The following is a 24,294-nucleotide window of genomic DNA, read 5'->3' as shown; positions in this document are numbered from 1 at the left end:
CTTCAAACATGACACATTTTTCTACACTCACTCACGACCAACAGAAACACAAAACCTTTTTTCGGCAATTAATTCACCACAAAACATTAAGAGTTCACGATTACCTTTGAGGTTTTGTTTCTTTTCTTTAGTGAGAAATAAAAACACAACATTTTATTGCTGCCAATTCCTCAATTATCAGAAAAAAAATAGTTCTCAATTTCTTAAGCTTTAGAGAGGGAAAGAAGTCTCATTTCTTTTTTCAATGCAGTGATACATAGGATATATGAATATGAATAGGCAGCAAAAGGTTACCCAGAGGACACAACCATTTTCTCACTCCAGAAATAAGCCCCTTTAACAGGGAGAGAAGCACCATTTTATTATTTTTTAATAAACAATTTCTTATCAAATCTGTCCAACGTTAAAAGCACATGACAACTTTTTCACTTCAAAACATGGTTTCATAATTTAACAACTCATCTTGGGGCAATAAATATTTTTAATATAGAAAACTGAATTAAAAAAAATAAATTTGCCAGAAAACATATATGAAACCAATTCAGAAAACAATATGGGGAAAAAAGACTATAATTATGAAACTTAGAAGGAAAGCAAACATAGGGGAAAAGATTAAAAAATAGAGGATAAGGGAAGGAAATCAATAAAAGAAGATAAATGAAAAAAATATAAAGTGACCAAGAGAGCATGCTAATTTATTTTTAAATGTAACCAAATTCAAATTTATGAGATATACAGTGATTTCTTTCCCTCCAGGGAAGGAGAACTATGTATTTGGGCTTATGGATTTTCTAGGACATTACAATACATCTGATTTTTCTCACAGTTAGAACGGGAAACAACACAATATGGAAATACTGTCATAGTTTGTGATAAAGAATGACAACTGAAAGCTGAGAGTCACAAGTGTACTAGAATCCTGTGTCTACATCATTTCCCATTCTAGTCAATTTCAGTAAATCTTAGGAAAAGGAAAAGTGAAATAAGACTAAAAACAAGAATGAAATCAATTAGACATTGCCTTTGTACCCAAAATGAAATGCAATGATGTCAGCAAGACTATTAATGAATATGTTTTATTTGAACTACAGATAACAATATAGAGACTTTAAAACTTTAAGCCAGAGCCAGGGATTTCGCTCAGTGGCACCAGACCTGTCTGGCAAGTGCAAAGTCCTGCGTTCGATCCCTGGAACCAGCAAAATGAAAAGAAAGAAAGAAAAGAAAAAACAAAACCTTTAAGCCAGAACTGACCAAAAGAACATTAACAAAACTTGAAAAGTATAAGGTAAGGGGAAAAAAAAAAGTACCACAGTGAATCAAGAGTTGTTGATCTTACAAATCACTCACTATTAGATTGTGCTTAACAAAGTGCAGCTCCCGGATAACGTAATACAAGCTGGCAGCTACAGAGCAGATGTCAGCCCTGCAGGTATCCGAGAAAAGCTCGACACCGGGAAGAAGCTGTGTGATTTCATACTGGGCATAGCAGTGCTCAGCTCTGGGATGTGGTAGTGTAGTTCGAAGCAAACCCTGAAAATAAAACAGAGAAACAAAGAACTATAAATGGCATTTACAGCATGAACCAAAATAAGTACAGGTATCACTTCATAAATTGTTAGTATGAGACTAGCACACTGTACTCCATCATATACAAGGCTTATTATTAATATTTTGATTATAAGTTCCAAATGCTTTTATCACTCCTGATGGGCTTTTTAAATTCCACAGTTATGGTACTCTTAACATTTTTGAAGAAATTATTACATTACTGATGCACACCGCTTTTCTCCTTCCCTCTTTCTATTTCCTTCCTTTTCTTTCTTTTCTTTCCTTCTTTCCTTATTTCCTCCCTCCCTCTCTCCCTTCCTTCTTCCTTCCGGTTTTTGAGCCAGGGTCTCACTACATAGTCCAGGCTGGCCTTGAACTCACTATGTAGCCCAGGCTGACCTCAAATTCAATGCAATCTGCCTGCTTCAGCTTCTCAAGGGCTGGGATCACAACATGCCCCACTGCACCCAGCTAAGATTCTTTATAAACATTACCTCACTAACTTAATGCTCGCCTTGCCCCTCCTTGGAAAGAAGAGTTATTATCTCACAAACGATATAAACAATGAACTTACTTGTGGCCACACAGTTAGGAGTGGCAGAAAAAAAGATTCAAGGTCAAGTCTACTTAACTCAAAAATCTGTTATTTCACTGTACCCGGGTGTAAGTAGAGAAAATGTTAACCTGAAGTCCAAAGTAGGCAGAGATAATTCCAAAATTTCAACTGACTCCAACAGAAAGATGAGTTATTTAGGACCGGGATTTAGCTCAATGGTTCTGCCACCTGCCTTGCAAGCACAAGGACCCAAGTTCGATCCCCGGTACCCCAAAAAAAGATGATTTATTTAATTTGACCAATGTCTCTTGGACAGTTATATGACCAATGTCATAGTGGGTGACAGGGAAACAAGATGAATACATTTAAATAGTTACCATTTCTTGATGACAAATGCACTGTAAAATAATGTTAATGTGTATACTAGGAAGAAATTTCAATCAAACTGCTTGTCAAGGATGTAAGGTACCCTAGTCTAAAACACCGAACTTACTGAAATTTTTATTTTTACAAATTTGCTTTAAAACAACATAAAAACAATTAGCAGGAAATCCTACCACTTAATTTTCATTTTAAGTGCAGCATTACTAATGTAGCATTACATAATGTTCACATTAAACAAAAGTTCAGCTTTTCTTCTAAATCACATATTTTCTACAATATAAACACTTTCTTCAAGAGCAAGAAGTTTCAGAAAGTAAAGGAACTGATATAAGGAACCAGAGACAGATCCTCACTCCCTCTGCACTCCTGCCTCTTTTCTCTTCCCTTTGAAGATCAAGCAAGAGGCATTTGGAATATAAGAAAATGGCAAGGTCTGGCCCTACATTCAGAGAAGGCTTCGCGAAGAATTTATCTGCCCAGATTTCAGAAGCCATCAGGCTGCTCTGATACACAGAACAAGGTATCTGCCCATCAGTCAAAGTAAACAGAACCTTTAGCAGACTGCAAAGGCCCCTGGCTACATCCCTGAATCTCAGAACGTCTTATACTTCAGATAAAAGCTCCTTTCTTCTACAGAGAAGTCAAATCAAATCCTGAAGCACAAAAAATTCCTGTTCTGCAGTCTTCGACTTACTTCTTGCCTTCATTATGTTATTTTATATCATGCAATCGAGCAAAACTTTATTTAGAGATGGGATAACCTACAGTGACCACTGAGGTCTGGCAGACTGGCTGCACCCTGAGGTTACGAAGGACAAAAGATTCAGTTTCCCTATCTGTCAAGGGAGAGGGCTGAATCTTGACTTTCAAAGGGGAAGGAGGCACCAGGGTGAGCCAGACAGGCTGTGACATTTAACCAGGGTTCACACCGTTTTCCTGCCTGTGAGTTTCATGAATGTGACACACACTACTGCACGTTGTTTTTTTTTTCCTGAATGAATAGTCGTGGCGTTACAGGAAAACACACACAAGGGATTACCTGGAAGAGCAATGCAGACAGTATGCAACAGCTGACTCTCTTCTTAACGCTCATTGTCTTAATAAACCTAAGTATAAGAAAAACAGGTTAGTAGACAATTTTCCAAAGTACTTTTATATAAACCTGTGCCTTTAGACATAAATAAGACACAAGAGATATTACAAAATCTATATAGAAGAACATATGAGAAAAATATAAAGAATAAAAATCATCTACAATTCTACCACTTAAATATGATTTTGGTAATATTTAGGCCCATTTCTTTCTAGAGTTTTTCCCTATGCAGTTATACACAAAGAACTAAAATTATACAAAATAACTAAACACAGAAAGCAAGATGCCGCATAGTCTCTCCTATGAGATACCTGAAAGGCGAGAGGATAGGAAACAAGAAGGAAAACTTTTGGAGATGGGAAGGGGGTCCAGGAAAGGGGAATGGGGAGTAAAGGGATTGAAATGATCATGATATATCATAAATGTTTATACCAGTCACCGAAAATCAGCACCACTGTTCTGTACTGCAAACACAGACAAATGAGGAGGAGGAGGAGGAGGAGTGGGATTCTGATATACCCAATATTATGAATGACCCTAAAGCTTTGGACCACACATACAAAAGTACATATGGTGTGATTCCATGCACAAGAAACACCAGACAATGATAAACTGTGGTGTTAGAAATCAGAATGTGGCTGACTCTGGGTGGGGAAGGGGGCGGTTGGTTGAAAAGGGACAAGAAGGAATTCTCTGAATTAATAGAAATGTTCTAAGTCACGGAGGCTATGGTGATCACACATATGCATAAAATTATTGAAAGTCAGAGTGTATAATAAATGTGCATATTTTACTGTGTGAAAATTATATCTCAGTGAAAAATAATGTTTGGCTCAAAGACTAAAATTAAACAATACACACTATTTTTATAAGCAAATTTTCCATTTGCAGACATAACAAATACAACATTTTGAAGTGCTTTAACATTTTGTGGTATGGATTGCAATATAATATGAAAATATTAACTTCTACGTTTTGGTACCAGGGATCGAACTCAGGACCTTGCACTTGCAAGGCTGGCAGCAGCACCATTGAGCGAAATCCCCAGCCACTAACTTCTATTTTTATTTTTTCTAATGCTGAAGCAAATATTGGGAGAGTACATCTTTTAGCCCTTATCCTATTAATTCTACTAGAATAGAAGTGAAACGTTGGTAAAAGGTGGTGTGTTAAATAATTCCCCCCAAAGACAGCTCCTGGCAATGCACTTTCTCACCAGCCATCTATGATGGAGCTGCTCACATCACTAAATCTCTCCATCGGGGTTTAAAATAACGCCTATCCATTTACTGTTGCCTCCTTTCATTTCCGTTTGAAGAGTCTGAGTTTCCTTTCTATGGGTTTTGAAACTTGCATTTGCATTTTGAATCACATTACCTTCTAAATCTCACTTAGAGAAAACCATGGAGCCCCACTATATTAATAACACTGTCCACTGGCATTCAGATCCTCTGTGTGTCTATTTCAGTGTGGCATTCTGCAGTGAAAAGGTTCCTCAACTCCAACAGTTCCTGAACAGCCCAGCCCTATAGACTCAGCTCTCCTATGGAAGTCAGACTCCCAGCTGGGTAACCAGGAAATGGCTCTCTTTTGGTCGAAATCACGAGGTAATAATTTCCGAGGCTCAAACTAAGGAGCCCTCTGGTAAGAATGGTACAAGAATGGTCCTTTCCAAGCTGTGGCTCTTCCTCCCTCAACCTGACTTCTAGTCCCAATTGCCAAGTCCCACTCAGTGCTATGCATGTGGATGTCTAAGGATGAGTTCTTTCCCAAGGAGTACAGAAAATCAAACTTGACAGATGTTTAAAAGATCTTTTGCACTTCATACTTTTTCATTAAGAGGTAATTTCTTATTTTTCCTGCCCAGAGATACTAATTTTCTGAAAAATGTGAAAAACTAACTAGAAGTTATTGTTGCTGTTGCCTAATTGCTCCTCAGCTCAAAGTACAGGGTTGATTAAAAAATACAATGTGTTTAAATAAAAATTATTATAGTAAAAGATGGTGCATGTTTTTATGAGGTGTGAGGTGGTGAGTGCCATTGCCAAATGTCATCTGGTGGAAAAGGAGGCTCATAAAAACCTTAGAGTGTCCTTGTCCACTTTATACACTGCATCTGGCACTGTGTGACTTCTGGCTCTTCCCCAAAGTCAAAATGATCATGAAAGGGAAACATTTTCAATCAATTCAGGACACCGAGGCAGCCACAAATGCACACCAGCAGACACTCTGGAAAGAGGACTTCCAGCACTGCTTCAGAAAGTACCAAGAATGATGGGACAAGTGTGTTGGAAGTGGGCAGAGGGTGGCATTTTGAGGGGGATTAATGCCAATGTGTTCTTTAACGCAACACATTTTTAAAAATTTAAACAATCACCACAGTTTGCTATACCTCATATAGAGCAAGTTTTTGCCTACTGCACCCTGAGGTGAGCTAAATATTTACCTGGAGAGGTAAAGGATACTTGTACTACCTTTATCTTTTAAATTTCTCATGTTAACCAAATACTTGTGAGTACTAACTCTGTGCAAAGCATGGTGAAGGTGCTCACCTGTATTACCTGTGGTGGGCTGAGATGCCCCACCTTAATCCCTGGAACCTGAGAGTACATTATCTTACATGACAGAAAGGGATTTGAAGATATAATTGAATTAAGGACCCTGGGATGGGGAGATTATCCTGGATTACAGATGTGGGTCAGAGTCAGAGAAGGAGATGTGAAGATGGAAGAGGTCAGAGAGAACAAGAGAGAAAAGGAGGAAGGTAGTAGGCTGTTGAAGATGCAGACAGCACCACAGAATTCAGGAGGACTCTGAAAGGTGGGAAAGGCCAGGAAACAAATTCTCCCCTAGAGGCTCCAGAGGAAGCACAGTCCTGCCAACACCTTATTTTAGTCTTCCTGAACGTCACAACTGTAAGACAGTAAATTTGTGTAAAGGCTAGAGCATGTAGTTCAGTGATTCAATGTTTGTTTGGCATTTGGGAGATCTTGGGTTTTATCCTGCACCACAAAGAAAAACCATTGTATTTTAAGTACTAAGTTAGTGGCAACACGAACAGCAAAATTGGGAAACTACCATTATGAGTCCTAGGCTAGACTGTATCCCCTCGAAATGTGTATGTTGAGGTCCCTAACCTCCAGTTACTTCAGACTGGGACTGTACTAGACAGAGGGGCTTTACAGAGGCATTGAAATTCAGATGAGGTCATTTGACTCTAATCTAATGTGAATGTTTTCCTTTTAAGAGAAGGAGATTTGGACAGACTGGTATGAGTCAATATCAGGAGAGGACACAGAGAGAAGATATAAGCCAAGGAGAGGCCTGGGAGGAAACTAACCAGCTGACAACTTGATCTTGGACCTCCAGCCTCTAGAACTATGAAATACTACATCTCTGCCATCTGGGATATGGCGAGCCAAGCAAACCAGCAGCACATGCCTGTAATGTTCAGCACCAAGCTTACAGACACTGTGGGAACCGAGTTACTGGGATGACCGTGAGCTACCCCCAGACGCCAGCCCCATTCTTGTCCCTATATCGACTGTTCCTTCACTTGTTTCTTCATTCATCCTGTAGTTACTGAATGCCACCTCCGTCCCAGGCACTCGGGATACATTAGTGAATAAAGCAAGGACCATGTAGCGTTCATACATTGGAGGCGGAAGGGATCACATGAAGAGAAGAAGTTATAAACATCGCAGTTAGAAGCACCACAGTGACACAAAAGCAGTCTCCCTGTGCGTGTGACACACTGCCTGAGAAGCCAGTGTGTATGCAGTGTGGCCCCAACAGGGTGCCAGCGGACACCCCACAGGAGGGCCAGGGCGCGGGACGCTCCCTCTTCATACTCACTGTGCTATCTTCGCCGATATCACTGCGCCTTGCAAACATCCCCAAATGCCAACTTTTGACAGAAATTCCTCACTGTAGTCTTTGAAGCCCCGAGGTGAACAGCTACTGGTGGCAAAGGGGAGGGAGGGAGCACACTCTTTCCAGGTGTGCAGCACATTGGGTTTTCTGAATATGTCATCAAGAGCTTGACACCAACACTTTAAAGCAGCCCTAAGACAGAAACAGAGCATCTAGCGTAATGTTTTCTGAGACTTGTTATTAATTTTTTTCTTCCAAGAGGAAAAGTATGCCAAGCAAACATTCAACTAACATTGTGGAGAATAATTCTATACCACCCATAACCCCTAACAGCAGCTGGTGAATAAAATGAAACAATGCAATACTATTATAGAACTAAAAATTATGGAAGACAATGTTTTTTCCTAGTTATTAAACATTTTTTTTCAAACAAAGAGAAAGATTGCTTTTAGTCTACTGACTCCTAAAAATCTACCTTTCCTTTTCTGCAAAGATGAGAAGATTTCCAAGTGTATGCAAGGCCTGAACTTTAAGACTTCTTTGATTGCTGGCTTGGAGAACATCTGTATTTTTAATCAAGTAAAAGAACAAATGTCAGTTCCAAGAAAAAATATTTCCTTTATATTTGCAAGAATATTTTAAAGTGCATTATTCCTTAACTGTGTAGATTGCAATATGAAAAGTGCAAGTTAATAGTGCTTTCAAATGTCACACAATATATATCCCAGAGTGAGAGCAAACGATGCTCTATTTGAACACAGAGGATTGAGGGATTAGGTCTAACACTCAGGAAACAAGAGAGCTGCATAGAGAGAACAGAAAGAAGCTAGGCAGCTTGAGATGGGGAAACGGCATGTGAAGGGGAAAGGCTACACACACACACACACACACACACACACACACACACACAAACGATGGGCACAACTACAGTACCGCTCTCCTGAGAGGGTGAATGGGGGACCTCAGAGGGAGCCAGTGCCCTGACTTTGAAGGGTCCTGAAGGTCAAGCAGAGAAAAGTGGAGGTTACCCCGTAGCAAGTGATAAGCCCCAAAGTGTTTTTAGCAGAGATGAACACACACACACAAACGATGGGCACAACTACAGTACCGCTCTCCTGAGAGGGTGAATGGGGGACCTCAGAGGGAGCCAGTGCCCTGACTTTGAAGGGTCCTGAAGGTCAAGCAGAGAAAAGTGGAGGTTACCCCGTAGCAAGTGATAAGCCCCAAAGTGTTTTTAGCAGAGATGGAACAAGATTATGCCATATCAGGTTTTTCCTTTTAGCTTAATGCAGAAAATGCATCTTTAATAAGCAGAATTTTTGTTTATTACTGTCTAATAAATGCATGGACCAGGATTGTGCAGCCAAAACCCAACTGGCACGGTAGTGGTGGTACCGCCTCTGTGTAGGTGAAGCCAGAGTTCTTGGTTGGTCTCCAATGCACAGAAACCTCCCCAACAGTGAAGAAAAGGGTGAGAACATGTTTCTAATTTTCTACTAGCCAACTTTGTCTTGCACATGAAAAGAGACGTTTGTGTGATTTCCAAATGTAACCACAGAAATAATTTGCTTTGTTCAGAACTTTACCGAGATTTATTTACTGCTGTAGAAAGTCATGTCACCAAACTGAATGATGCTGACACTACTTAAGTCACCAACACAGCATACCTGTGTCAGCTCCCATCTGGAGCTGTCATGTTCGTGGAGACTACGGGAAGAAGCATCTGACTACTCCATACCGTCTAATGCCTGAGCATTTACATGCTAAGCCACAGATTCTCTCAATATAAAGTGATTTTGTTTTATATATCCTCTATTTTATATTTAGAGCTACTGATTTTATTTTTTAAATGTATGTAGGAAGAATATATTAAATATAAATTTATTTCAGGAAGTAGAGGGAGAACTATAAAATGTTTCTTGCATAAAAGGGCAAAGTTGGGTCGACAGTAGGGGTAGGAAATATACTATTCAATGTGTAGTAAAGCTAAATCAAGAAGAAAGACAAGGACAACAATGGAAGCCAGCTGGATAGGGCAAAGTCAGTGTTTCCACTGCCCAAAGGGACTCACAGTTAAAGGGGGATTCATAGTTGCAGGAGGATGGGCAGGCAGAAGGCTGTCCCAGAATTTTACAGTGGTGACAGCCGGCTGGGAGAGCACATAGCAAGAGGGGACTGGATACGTCCAGTCACTACTTCCCAAGGTATGATAAACAAGCTCTTTCATCAACTTTTAATCTTTCAGGACCAGGTGGGATTTCAACATCACGACAGCTGAATAAGCAATGGGTTGGCCTTACCAATAGTTCGGTGATAAGAAGAAATTACCAATCCGAGCTGTGAATAGGAGAGTTTGCTTTTCTCCACTGAACTAAACACTCTGAAGTGCTCCTGAGAAAGGTCAGGGGGTGTTGACATGTGCATCTCTTCTATCCCCAGACAAAAATCCACCTTCCCAGAAGAGAATTTTTCATTGTTTATTCCTCCTTTCTCTCCTAGATTTGTGGAAACAAAATTAAAAACTTAAAATAGAGAAAGCAGGGAAGCTGGTGGGAAGGGAAAAGGCAGAGGAAATGGAAAGGGAAAAGGAAGGAAAGATTTTGCACAGAGCTGGGATTTATTTACAGTTTTGTGGGACACTATTTCCTTGAACTCAAGATCCAGAATCATTTCTGAAGACCTTAGATGCATGTGGATGGGCTCTAAGCTCGTTTTATTTTGTACAGAGCTCTACAAAGGGGCAGTCAGCCAGAAAGCTAATGTGAAGATAATGTTTTGCTTCTCCTGGGAACTGATTGAAGTTACACAGTCTGAGTTTGGCTTTTTTTTTTTTTTAACAGCTTCCAACAGTAAGATGTTGGTTTGCCTCTGAGGCAGAAACCTCAGGGAGAGAAGCAACACATACATAGCCCTGGCCTGAGAAAGAAATAAAGTGGGAAAGAGCCTGTATCTTTATAGGCTTAGAGAACACACAGGAAAAAGAAAAGGGAAAAATGTCAGGGAAGTAGTCAAAAATTACAGAGAAGGAGCTAAGAGAGATTCTAAAGTCTACATACAGCCCGAGGAGGAAGAAGGATAAACACTGAGACTATTCTGGTACCAGGTGTGATTCAGAGTCAGTTAGTAAAAACCATTCTTAAGAACTGTTTTTGTTTCATCAATTTACACCTTTACCAATCACTAGTAAACTGAATAATTGAAAGAAGGTATGTGTGATATAGCGTGCTAATTTAATATAATGAGAATGTGCAAATAATACAACCAAAAACTGAATACTTACAGAGTCCAGGATTGGACACTTATTTTGTCCAAGAAAAAATGGGAGACCAACAACAATGGCAAATAAATAAACATGTAAATAAATAGAACTCTAGTCACTGGATTTTTTTTTTCTTTTTTTTTGTACCGGGGATTGAACTCAGGTCCTTACGCTTGCAAGGCAGGCCACCGAACCACTGAGCTAAATCCCCGGCCCATGTCAATGGATTTTTAAAAACTGGTCAAATTTCTAAAAGATTAGTTCAGTAGAAATTCGTATCTTATTTAAGTCTAAATCTATTTTCATTACTTTAAAACAATTATTTTAAGTTTCAGCATATTGTTTATTTTTACATTCTGATAAATTTTCATAGCAAGATGTGTAAATGTGTTACTGAGCTCAAAATTTTAAATAACCTAAGTATATATAATTCAGGATTTTTTTCCTTGCCTAAGTTTGAGGGTATGTTTCTTTGAGTTTTCTATTTAACCACTCAAAAGTCCTTCCCTGATTGAATTCACACATTATATCTGTTGAGAGAAAATGAACAGATGTAATGTAACCAAACCATACTGAACATCTGTTTTTAAGCTAAAGGAAGGGTCTAAAATCATAATCTATGGTATTAGTAGGAGAATAGATTGATGCTGAGAAAGTGGTGTTTGGTAAAAGGTTCTAGTTAACTCCATATGACTCAGTCCATCTATTAAGGAAAGCAAAACACAACTGTAAGCCCACACCTGCAATGAAATCTGTAAGAACATCAATGTACAAAATCAAAAAATTAATGACTATTACTGTCACATCTGCTGCTCTAAAGGGAGCTTGCTAGTTTGGCAGAAAGCAGAAAAAGCAGGGCAGAAAGTGCCTTGGTTAGAATAAAGTGTCAAAGAGAAGTGATGAGATCCACCAGACACGGGAAAGAGTGAGAGGAAGCCAGAGGTGCACACATCCCTGGGGAAGAGCAAATGTGCAGAGTGTGGTCTATCTGCAGGACGGTGACCCCGAAGAACACAGTTGGAGGGATGGAGCACAGGCCTTTTACCTTGTGTCTGCGCGAGCAATAATGAAAGCAACTTTCGGCTGTGTCGGAAGGATCGGTTATGGTATTTGGATTTCTCCAGGGTCTCTCTAAAGCATCTCAAAGTGTCTGTCACATCCACAGGCACAGAGACAAGCTGTTTGGCTCGTATGTACTCTGGAAGGAAAGGGACAGGGAACACGAAGGGTGAGATAATACACCGAGCCCACGAGTAGCAGACCTGGTTGGTTGTAATTCAGGGAATTTCTTTGTCCCAACCTAAAGCTGCTAAATTCAAAGCCCCCAGATCTGAAGCAGGTATTTCAATATTTCGATCTTTTTTTTTCTTTTTGGTATATTTGAAAGTTTTTTTTAAAAAACTTAGAAAAGTTTTGATTCTTATGAAATGCAAATAACTTTAGATCTTGCCAATTTTCCTTATGAAGTCTCCTACTTTTTCTTTTGCTGATCATAAAAAATGAAATAATCTCCACTTCAGCAGCCTCTTCAAAGCAAAGACGCCTTGGGAAAGAGACGAAAGGAAGAAACAAAGAATCCTGCAGACCGGCAACTACTCTCGGAAGGGGAGGACAAGACAGGTTCCATAGACAGGAAGATGCAGGGGGAAGAGGTGGGACAGTGAGTGGGTCAGCAACGAACAGCCACCCTGAAGAGGAGATGGTGTGGAATCAGGATGCAAACGTGCTGCACATACCGTGAAGTGGGCCAGAGAGAGGAATGACAGAGGGATTTACTTTGTCTGTACCCTGGACATGTAGAACAGGCCTATAAATGCTAAGGTCTTTGACAGTGTAGCAGCTTACTAGGCAACAACACTGTAAGACACTGAGAGACGCCAGCCACCTTCATTCTGAGCTCACAGTGGAGCCGAGGAGAGGGGCGCTATGACCCGGGACGACTGAAGTCACACGTGCAGGGAGCACATGTAGGTGATGCCACCAAGTGAGGGAAAGATGGAGGCACAGGCAGGAAAGGGTGAAGAAGAAAGACTGTGAGAGAGAAAATATATAGCTGAGTCTTAGAGAAAAGGAAGAAAGGCAGGGGTTTTAGGTAGTTAGAAAAGAATAGGAACAGCTAAAATTTACTGAGGACTTATCCTCTATCACAAATTATTCTAAATCATTTACTGTGATTGACTGAATCCTAAAAACAACCATCAGAGGAATGTACCATTATTATCCTCATTTACAGAAGAGGAAAATAAGTAAGGGACTGATTGCTTCCCCGAGGACACAGAACTAGTTTGTGCCAGTGGAGGTACAAAGGCAGTAGGGAGAGCAGGCGGTTAACATGGCCAGTCCTGTGGAACAGACAGGTCTGTTAGGGTCCCCTAGGGTCCCAAAGCACACCTTCCTGGAGCAGAATTAAGCTGTTGGGTGGAGAACCAAGGAGGGGTTTTTGCAGGACTCTGACAGAAAGGGATGGGTACTTTAGGACATGTTAACCAACGGTCATTCACATCTGACTGCCACAGAATGAGGCTAGTGGCTCAGAGACTGCCAAGCTGCCACACAGACATCGTGTGATTGAACTCAACTACAGTTCGTAGCAATGGACTCCAGGGAGGCACATGGAGAACATTCCAACATGAGAAGCAACAGGAACAGCTGACTGGTTTTGTGCTGAAGAGGAAAACGAGAAGTCACCTCTTCCCCCAACCTTTCAGGGTTGACAACTTGCTTCCCACCCCACTTGTAAAAAAGGTCAAGAGTGGAAGAATCCACGGAGATCATCCACCTCAGCCACCCAGCCTGGACCCGGTGCCCATCGCACCTCCAGGCAGCACTCTAGCTTTCGCATTTCCCTCTCCGCTCTGCTGAATCATCCCCAGTAACACAGTTTTCTGCTATTACTTCTATCATTAAAAATAAAAGAGGAAAAACACCTCTCTCCTGACTCCAGTTTCTCCCCACGCTACCATCCCATTTCTCTGCCCCACTTTATACCAAAACTCCTCAAAAAAATTGCCTTTACTCATTGTTTTCCATCCTCTCTTGAGCCCACTTAAATCAGATTTCTTCCCTTTTGTCTTAAAAATTCTTCTACAAGTCCTCAAAGCAACCCCTGGGGTCCTCCATGACTCCTCTGCCCACTCCTCTCACACAGGCATGCTTCTACCCCACAGTTTTGGCAGCCATGGTTCCCTGTGGTCTAGAGCATTCTTTACTCAGACACCCTATGTCTTGCATTCAACTCCTTGAGGTTATTGCTTTAACTGTTATCTTCTGAGTGAAGCCTTCCTTGTCACCCTACTTCAAACTGTAGCTTACCCTCTTCAAAACTTCTCTTATCTGTGAAGCAATCAATTGTTTGACATAGTGGTTTGACTTGTTTATTGGCTGGCTCCCCTCAATAAAATGAAAAAATTTCACGACAGCAGGGACTTCATGCATGTTGTCAGCTGCTATATCCCAGGCACCCACAACAGTACCTGCTCCATGGTGTGTGCTCCACAGTATTCTGGGACAAGCTTTATTAAAAATCTCTTCTATGAGTTAATCTCAATTATACACAATAATTTCTCACAGATCTGGGGGCTAGAAGTCTTCCTTCCTGGCAGATTATTACCTTCTCAGGTATCTCTTTTCATATGGCTAAAATGGGTCTCAAAGACTATCTCTTTAAAAAAAAAAAAGGCACTAATGCTACTTTATGAGAGCTCTATCCTCATGACCCAAGTTCTCTCCAAAGACCCCATGTTCTGATACCATCACAATGAGAGTTAAAACATCAATGTATGAATTTTGAGAAGCCAGAGGAATCTGGCCCATAACAGCAAGCAAAGGGAAGGGAGTAAGGCTAGAAATCCCCATAAAGTAATAATATCCAGGCTTTAGTTTTAAATAACTGTTCAAATTGGGGTGATAATATTTACTTTGGGGGGCTGTGATTTGAACACATAGGAAGTATCCAGCATAGGCCTGCCACAGAATAAACAGTAGCTACAGGGTCCTGTTCTAAGAGGTAGTCACACATTTTTAAAACAGGCAGCGCCACCTTTATTCTGGTCAATGATAGATGGCACTATGCTGGTGGTCCCACGGGGGTGAATCACCTCTCGATATTACAGTCACCTTAGTTTGTGTAAATACAGGCTGACATTCCCACAACAACAAAACTGCCCATTAATGCATCACTGAAAGCATATCCTATTGTTAAGCAAGGGATGACTGGACTGTTGAGCACTCATAGGGACGAAGTACCTCCATGCCTGGAGGAAATAAAAATGAACAAACTAGCACAATACCTGCTCTCACAATGCTTACGTTATAGAGTAAGAACGCAGAAGATGAGCTAGTCATGTAATGCACGCCTGGGATCCCAGCACTCTGGGAGGCTGAGGCAGAAACATGTCAAGTTTGAGTCCAGCCTGGGCAACACAGCAAGACCTTGTCTCAAAATAAATAAATAAATAAAACAAGGTCTGGGGTTGTAGCATAGTACAAAGGCCCTGGTTTCGACCCCAAGAATTAGTGAGAGAGAAAGAAAGAGAGAGAGAGAGAGGAGAAAAAAAACCTCAACAAATGTCATTTATAATAAAAATAGAATAAAATTATCATCAAATAGCTGCTGATAAATAACTGCACTGTATTTTTCCTAAATCGTATTTCCTTTTTCCTTTTTTCAAGTCCTAGCACTTTTCCTTTTCAGTCTAATTAGGGTTATGCCCATGGTTTGTGGATGTCTGCAGCAGATAAATGGTACAAAGCAACAAGAGAGTATCATTAGCTTTGGCGCCCTTAGCCTGATCCCAAGGGGGCTCCTCTAAAAATTTCCATAAATGATAATTCAAAAAGCTATTCCAAAGGCACTACCTCAACAGTTTGAAATCGGTAAGGGCGGGGATTATTATATGTTTTATTGTACCAGTGTAGAAATGAAAACTTAAAAGACCATGACTCCTGAGAGTTAGGTTCACCAAGGAAGGAAACAGGGAGTTACCTGAAATGTGGGGATGCTTTCTACACAATCGTTCAGATCAATCAAAATGCTGGGAAACACTAACAACACACACCTGCCACGGGGTGGGAAAGTCCAGCCCACCTGAGAACTGAATATCCCTACTAGAGAACTTAAATACCAATAAGGTCAAAATCCAAGAAAGAGAACCCAGCTAGAATGCAAAAACAGTTTATAATAATAAAAGGCATAGCCAGGACTATCTCCCCTACAGAGCTTAACAAGTAAGCAAGTTACTCATCCATACAAAAATAATCTATAAAATGAGGTATTCTCACTTCTCCAAATCCTACCGAGACTATACCAAATTACATATGCATTATTAAATAGCAGAAGGGAGAACAGGATGCTGTTAAATAATGAGAACACCAAATGTTCCTAGGCACTGGGGCATTGCAATATCTGTAGTGAAGAATAAAATGAATCAGGCATTACCACCAGATGCTGTGATGACAAAAGCAAATCTATGAGGTTCTAATGGCAATCTTGTCTAGAAGCCAGCATGAGTATACTAAGTCTTATAGAAGAACTGCCAACGTGTCCTGTGACATACCTAAGACCCAACACCCCTATAAGCATGTTAATGACCTCAGTTTGGCACACTGAAAAAGTTCGGCATCTTCAAAATTTGCTGAATAAACCCAAAAGCATAGGTTCCTAGTTATAGAGATCCAAGGGTCCAATAAAGAGCTACAAATTAGAAGCCGAGACTTTAACAGTTCACTGTAAAACCTATAATTAGATGCAGGGTCACCTAAAAATTACCATACTATCACAGTAAGGCAGAGTAAGTATCTGTCTCCTAAGACCACTGAAATATAGCAAATTATTTCTCGAGTGCTATAAATTTGGAGAGGATTCTAACTTGGAAGGGAGCTATAGAGAACAGGCCAGGTGAAACATTCATGTAGGGAGAAATTAGACAGACCTGAGTCTGAATCACAGCCCCACAATCCACAAGTAATGTTTAATTCTCTCATGTGTGATATGAATGTAATGATACTACCTCCTACAACTAAAAATTAAAGAATCTAAGTATAGTCTCAGCACAATATTACTAAGGTCATTTCAATATTTTCCAAATTTTATTTCTGCAAATATTCCTGTTTTAATCATAGCCCAAACTGGCTATCCTTCCACCAACCGTTAAGATTCAACCCAAAGTCTCACTCTGTAGTGACCGACGCACCAACCATCCCTCTATCCCACCTCCCCAGCCTGCCTTTCCAGGTGTAGCTTTTCCAAGAAGCAAGCAAAGTGTTTTTCTGGCAGATTGCGCCTATCAACAAACACCTCCTGATACTCACCCAGGGCGAGTGCTTTGCTAGGTGCTAGGCAGATGGCAGATGGGTGGGCATTGTCACTGGCGCTTTTGCTATGACACAGCTGAGCCTTTCTCTACCTGTTTCTCTTTCCTAAGTTGCTCTTCCAGATGTCTGACTACAAACCCCTCGCCTTTTGATGCTACTCATCCTTTTGATAACTGTTTTTAACACATTTTCTCACATTTGTAGCAACTCTTTTTAGTCATAGATCCTAAAACAAAGAAACCCCTGAGGTTTCACAGGAAGGATCAAAAAAAAGAAAGAAAGAAAGAAAGAAAAATCAGAACACACCCCAGAAGAATTGCATTCTTTGATCGAGGCCAGTCACCCGCCATGACCACATAACAGTGGTTCTGCTGTTGGTTTACTGAGTGAGGGGCTCATTTCGATCTTGCACTAGTAGTGAGATCTACAAAGTCATGTTCACTGACTGTACCCAAATAAACACTGCTCTCCAACCCTCCTTCCTCTCTGTTTCCCTTCATGGCTGATCCTCTCTTTCACACGCCTCTTGAAACTCTCTACCCTAACACCCTCAGCTGTGTTCCCGACTCCCTGCTTCATTAAGAAATCCTCTCGCACCCAGAAAGAACTCCTTCAACCTCTACCCCATAGACCCACCACCTCCACTCCAGGTCCAGTCTTCCTTCCTTCCTCTACGCCCTTGTGGCAGGGTTCTACTCTTCTGTATAAAGCTAACGCCGTGTGCGTCAGGCTCTGTCTCTTTTCTTCTCGAGGTCCTTCTTCTATCAAAATCCCCTTCTCCTATCTCCAAGCTCTCCCTCTCTAACGGCTCTTCTCATTTAATCCACAAATACGCTCCTTTCCTTCCACTGCAAAGACACACAAATGAAGCCAGGACCCTCCCAGGAGCCCCGTGCTCCCCGTTTCCTTCCAGCTTCTCCATCTCTCTTTCTTATCACTGCTAAGCCTCCTGCAAGGCGACTCTCTACTCAGTGGATCTCTGCAGGTCCAGCCCCGGGACCCCCACTCTCCTCCTCGGCATTTCCAAGGTCACAAAGCCATTCATTCAGCAAACAGACACTAAGTTCGTGCTATGCACCTGAGGATTTTATTAGTGAACAAAGCAATGGTCCTTTGCACTCATCAGGCTTACATTTTATCAGGGGAAACATCAGTAATTAATAAATACCAAAAAAACCTAGCGTATACAGATACTGAGAAGTGTTTCAGAATTTAAAAAACGCAGCTGCAGAGGCAATGAGAGAAGTGGGAGGAAGCAGTTTTTACACAGAATGGTCAGGGTGAGCCTTGCTGAAAAGACCAGCACATAAGGACTCAAATGAGGCGAGGGGTTTGTAGTCAGACATCTGGAAGAGCAACTTAGGAAGGAGAAACAGCTAGAGAAAGGCTCAGCCGTTCACAGCAAAAGCGCCAGTGACAATGCCCACCCATCTGCCAAGTGCCCTTCCTCAGCGTATGTGACCTCTCTTGACCTTCACTCTTCCTGAAAGCTCTCTGGCCGTGGCTCTGCATGCCCCCCTCTCAAGCTGTGTCCCCCACCTCCTTCACATTCTGCTCTTCCTTTCTGCTCCCATGACAGTCATCGGGGCTTGTCACATACTCTGTGCCTCTTCATCCTGAGTGCCCCTTTGAAGGTAGGCATGGTTGTGAAACTTCGGGCAACAAAACGTCAGCAGACGTGACATGCGTCACTTTCTAGTGAGCAGCTTTTCGAGCCAGTGCATGATTTACCACATCTTTATCTCACTGGAAACATGGAAACAATAAACCCACCTCACTAGGTGGCTGTAGGCTAATATGCACAAAGCATCTGTAAGAGTAGCTGGTATGCAATTCTTTCACTGGAGTTGTCATAAGAGTTAAATAAGAGAACCCATATAATGCCCTTGGCCCAACACAAACACATGCAATCACATGCAAACCTTCAGGACAAGCCTCTCGTAGAGCTCTACCAGAAGCAGCACTAGCATTCTGCTCCTACCTTGGAAACAGTTGTGCAAGTTGGATCAAGGTGGACATTGCAGCCCAATGAGAGGCAGCCAAGTGCTCAACGTCACTGAACACCATAGCATGGGCAAGAAGGAGTCTTTCCCGAGTGTTATCAAACCTGAAGCTTATTTGTTACTGCTCTATAGCCCTAGCCTGTTCCGGCTGGTACAATTTTCAAAATGTTGGAGCTATTCAAGAGGTTACCCTGAGGTCTATACTCCACATAACTCCCTGCAAGACTTCACCCAAGTCCCTGACTTCAACCACCACCAATATATTGGTGACTAAGGCCCAGCTCTCCAGCTCAGCTCTCTCCTGAGGGCCTCCTGAGGGTACCCAAGCATATGCAGATAGCTCTACCCAGTCACCACCCAGGCAAAGAGACTCCGTTGTTCCAAAGCAAGCTTTTCTTCTGACCACACCTCCTGGATTCCCGTCTGTGTGAAGGCATCATGATCTGTCTAAGAAACCCAGAGTCTCTGAACTCCCTTCCCCATGCATCCCTCACACCCAACCTCCACTGCCTTTCTTTGGTATCTGTTCTCACCACCCAATCACAAGCCTTGCCATATTTACTTTCACATAGGAGTTGAAAATGGTGACTCTTCTGCTTCCATGCAGACTTCCTTCAAGAATGACTATTATCATGTCACTTCCTTCTTTAAGTCTTTCTCACCAGCAGGTGCTAGCTATTAATTCTTACTGTGTATGGCAACAGTAATGACAATATTACAGATTTCATTGTTCTGTATTATAATCTCTAGTATATTTACTGAACTCTTTCAATGGAATGTAAAGAGGGTAACAGAGACGTGGTCTCATTCATCCTTGTTGTCTTAGTAACTAGTATGGCACTTAAAACACTGCAATAGCTTTTCAGTAAATGTTTGCTGAACAAGTGGTAGACTGGTTGAATGAATGAATGAGTGAATGAATGAATGAAATGATTATATATACACACATAAAATCAACAGACATGTGAAAAAATTCTGACACTTCAAAGAGAAGACTTACATTTTCTTCCTAAGCTAGAAAAGTGTAAAACAGGGCGGGTGTTATTTACATATTCGTTTTATTCCTTTGCCTCATTTCTTCAAGTTGCACTGCCAAAAGTACTCTGGAAGGGTTTATCCACCAAAATCAAACAAGTTGTGGCATTCCAAATCATCCCCTGCACACTAGTTAAAAGACCACCATGTTGGCCACAAGCGAGCCCACAGAACAGTCTACAATATACTGAAGACGGAAATGGGAACCTTTGTGGGAGTCAAAACAGAACAAAGAAAGCAGCAAGAGTTCAGATAGCCAGGAGTTCCCAAGGGAGATAAAACAGAGGAAAATGTGCAGCAGACTTTTACATCTTTACTTTTTTCCATCAATTTCTCCCTGTTCCTTTCCTTTCATTTCTCTTCTTTAATTTACAGGTTAAACTTTTTTAAATGTGTTTTAATCCCCCATAACTGACATCTACAGCAATGGAAGATGGTAAATATCAAGTGGGTTAATTTCAAATAAACCTGCAAAAGAGCTTCTCAAATATTATAATTATGGAAGATTTGGCATGCCGAACATAATGGCAAACCTTCATTCAAAGAAAATCTGGGCTCAATCTAAGATCGATTCTGGGACCAGGGATTTGCCTGCCTCACAAGTGTGAGGTCTCAAGTTCGATCCCCGGTACCAAAATAAATAAACAAATAAAAATTAAAAATCTAAGATTGATTCTGACCTGAATAGATAAGCGCCTTTAGTGCATCTGCAGTGCCTCCTGCTTCTGCTACAACACTAGGCAGACAATCTATCTTCAGCTGCTTCCCCATGAAATTTCGGCAGGTGAGCTTTAAAAAAAAAAAAGGTGAAAACGAGTATTATTTAGTCAGTTATTTAGAGTTAAAAAGTCTGGCTTACTTGAAATATTTATGTCACTGTTCATTTGTTAAAGTGAAGAAATACAAAACAATACTACAAATAAAACCTGACAGAAAGAGTTCACCATGGGAACTTTGGGGGAAATTGTGGCTGTATAATTTTTCATATTCCTTTTGTATAGCACAGGTGGAAGAGCATTAGGCAAATTATGCAGAGCAATTAGAATATAATTTCCTGGTATTCCACATAACCACGAATCTAAATATATCTTCCATTATGTAAGTTGAAACATATTTAAACTATCAGCTGCTTTTGTAACATCAGGTTTTTTAGCTTACTCGTAATTAAGGAAATTTTAACTTCCCAGGTAAAGTTTTTCAAAACTAATTCTCTCTGTAGCATTTATTTTCTAAAAGATAGTTGAGCCTTCAAGTTGTAAAATACTTGAAAAAAGAAAATTTTTAGACAGAAGGAAATTCCTTTAAAAAGTACCAAACTCTCTTCTCTCCATTTCTCCAATCCTATTCCTTGATCTAACCTATCATTCAAAGCATAGCCTTTCTTCTCAAGCAGATAATTCTTTATTTTCCTTTGTGGGTACCTTCACAGTGAGACATAAACAGACTAATAAAATCTAAACTCCTTCCCACAGTCTAATAAAGCTCTAGCTGACCTGGTCCTTCCTACCTCTCCCATTTATTAAACAAATCTTTATTGAACACTTACTATGTGCCAAACACTGAAGGGATAATACATCAGAGAACAATAGCAGCAAAAATTCCCACTTTTTTAGAATTTATTCTAGTAGAAGAAGAAAAAATAGTGAAGTGTGTTTATAGTAAAGAGTTTTGACTGCTCTAGAAATAAATAGAACAAAGGTGCATCTAACTTCAAACAGGGTGGTACGGAAAGGCCTCAGTATGAAGGAAACAACCAGCAAAACTTTGAAATCTGAAAAAAGTGAAGGAAACCCAGTGTGGGCTGAGGGGGCAGTATTTCAGACTGCGCAACTACAAATGCAAAGACCTTGAGGCAGGTACACCTTAAAGAACAGTGAAGTTAAACAGTGCAGTTGAAACTTGAAGGTCACCAGAGACAACAGGAATGGCACTTAAGCAAGCTAAGTATACACCACCAAGGTCACAATTCTGAGTCGGTTGGGAAGACACTGTGGGGACCTAAGCAGAGATGTGACATGGTGTTAGCTTGGGCTTTTGTGTCTGCTGCATTAAGAATGGATTCCAAACTAGACAGCAGTGCGGGGTAATGAACCCGGGCAGATACAACAATGATTGGCTCAGAGGGACAGTGGCAGGGAGAAAGCATCAGCTTCCGACTGTATGTTGAGGGCAGAAGATTTGGAAAATTGTCTGTAGTATGGCAAGAGAACAAGGGAGGAGTCAAGGATGTCCCCCCGGGTGTCTGAACTCAGCAGCTGGAGGAGTGGGGCTGTTGGCACTGGAGGAAGGCTCGGTTGGACAGGCTTCTTAGAGACGCGCTAAATTTGAAAAGTATATTCATGCCGAAGAGAGGACATTAACGAGGTGGCATGGTGGTTTTCCACAGAGAACTTGATTAGAGCTAAGCTATGAGAAGGAAAGGGAGGGAAGCATCCACACTTTATCCCAGTTCTTCAACCAAACACTAACCTAGGCACTGCTGTGAACGGGTTGTGCAGATGCTAACTGAAGTTCTCAATGAACTGAGCGTGACCTGGGGAGATCGCCCTCAGTGGGCCAGGCCTAATCAGGTGAATCGTGGACACACCAGTGGTCTGCAGGGCTCTTCACGACCAACAGAGGTCAGGCCTCCCAATAGCCCTCTCTCCCTGGTCCGGCTGTGGGTAAGAGCTTCTGTCTGTGCCTGTGGGGCTCCTTCTGATGGCCTCCCCTTGGACTCACTTAACCAGCATTCACCATCATGCAAGCCAATTCCTTGCAATAAATCCAGAGCCAGAGACAGAAAGACAGAGAGAGATATCTTGATAACTCTGCTTCTCCAAAGCTTCACTGGTGGAGGCAGGTATGAGCTATATTCCAACCCAACACTCAGGAGAAAGGTCCAGAGTAGAGATGTAATTGACAGTTGTCATCATAAAGATGGGCTTAAAGCCACGGGCTGAATTAACCTGCTGACAAGAATGCATGGATAAGGAGACAGGAGGTCCGAGAGCAGAGGCAAGGCACACTAACACCAAGACCCTGGGAGAAGAGGAAGTCACAACAACGGAGGCCAGAAGGCACAGCGCAGCTTTGGATCCTGTCATTTCTCTGCACCATCCCAGACCTTCTTGCTGTCCCACCTCAGCACCCCTGCCCTTGCTCTCCCCTGGGACTGGAGAGATGTTTCACCAGACCAATGTGTGGCTGCCCCTTCTCAGTAGGCACAGCCCTGTCCAAGAGGACTCGCTGAACGATCCACCTCCTGCCCTAGTCCACCTATGCCCCACTGATCTATTTCATTTTCTTTAGAGAACTTGTGATGATCACAAAGCTTTGCGTTTATCTGCCTACACGTCTGTTATCTGGCCCCATCTCCAACCTCTGACAGTAAACTGCATGAAGCAGGAACTCAGCTGTATTCTCACCACATGGAGCATGCAGGAGGCAAGGCCCCCACTGGGGCGGAAGAGGCAGAAAGTGCATGAAGGCAACACTTCAAGCCCACAGCAGGGACTGGGTTCCAGCCCCACGTACACTGAGGCCGATGGGCAGGACACAGACTGCACAGCCATGTTCACTGGCTCTGATCAGGCAAGGCAGTACACTGTCATCACACAGTGGGGATATTAACTTATCTCTTTCCTCTGTCTGATTCAAGCTGGGCACTTTTGCCTTCGTGGGCCTATGCCTCCATCTAAAAAGTACTAAACATTATATTTTAAGACTGTTTTGGTGTGAGTATCAAATTACTAATTGTAAAAATTAAAACATTTTCTCTACCCTACATTTTACTTTCTTTTCATTTGAAAAGCAATGAAAATACTTACAGTGGACCCCTAAAAATACTGTGGGCTCCAGACACGGTCCCAACTCTGCCTAATGGTAAGTCAGCCCTGACCTGAATATGAGCTTCCGGGAGGTGAGGCCTTTGTTACTGTTAAGCCAGTGACTGGAGAACGCTGCTAGTAGCAAGCTCTATAACGTCAGTTGATCTGAATGATAAATGCCTCATTAAAAATAATACTTTTCTGATTCCTGAACCTTTGTTATTATACGCACACTAGTAAGAAATGCACAACTGCATGAATAACAGAGCTGAATTTACCTTCTCTCCATGTTCAGCCTCATACCTTGCACAAGGCTGTTGGCTAACATCCGGGCCATTGAACTTCTGTATTCTCAGAAGAAGCTGATGCTGGGCATACACCAGGAGTGGCGTCACCTGTTCTGTGTATCTCTCACTAGG

General features: G+C 41.5%; 1 protein-coding gene across 12 annotated transcripts in view; it reads right to left on the bottom strand.

The window, feature by feature from the left end:
• Cfap54 (cilia and flagella associated protein 54) overlaps positions 1-24,294 on the bottom strand; it is a 267,711-nt gene that overhangs the window by 118,293 nt on the left and 125,124 nt on the right. For all 12 annotated transcript variants that reach the window (XR_781214.3, XR_781213.1, XM_033763843.1 and 9 more), the window contains 8 exons: positions 24,154-24,289; positions 20,747-20,855; positions 11,762-11,914; positions 9,758-9,952; positions 7,933-8,020; positions 7,440-7,649; positions 3,531-3,597; positions 1,351-1,533 (listed from right to left, as the gene is read on the bottom strand). Coding sequence is in view for 10 of the 12 variants with exons in the window: in XM_033763843.1 (XP_033619734.1) it covers positions 1,351-1,533; positions 3,531-3,597; positions 7,440-7,649; positions 7,933-8,020; positions 9,758-9,952; positions 11,762-11,914; positions 20,747-20,855; positions 24,154-24,289 (1,141 nt within the window). In the remaining 2 variants the exon portion in view is untranslated. The remainder of the gene's footprint in view (positions 1-1,350; positions 1,534-3,530; positions 3,598-7,439; positions 7,650-7,932; positions 8,021-9,757; positions 9,953-11,761; positions 11,915-20,746; positions 20,856-24,153; positions 24,290-24,294) is intronic.

The sequence above is a fragment of the Fukomys damarensis genome, unplaced genomic scaffold, assembly GCF_012274545.1.
Source record: "Fukomys damarensis isolate Sample0158 unplaced genomic scaffold, DMR_v1.0_HiC HiC_scaffold_15, whole genome shotgun sequence".
Classification (NCBI taxonomy): domain Eukaryota; kingdom Metazoa; phylum Chordata; class Mammalia; order Rodentia; family Bathyergidae; genus Fukomys; species Fukomys damarensis.
This window is presented reverse-complemented; position numbering and strand designations above follow the sequence as displayed.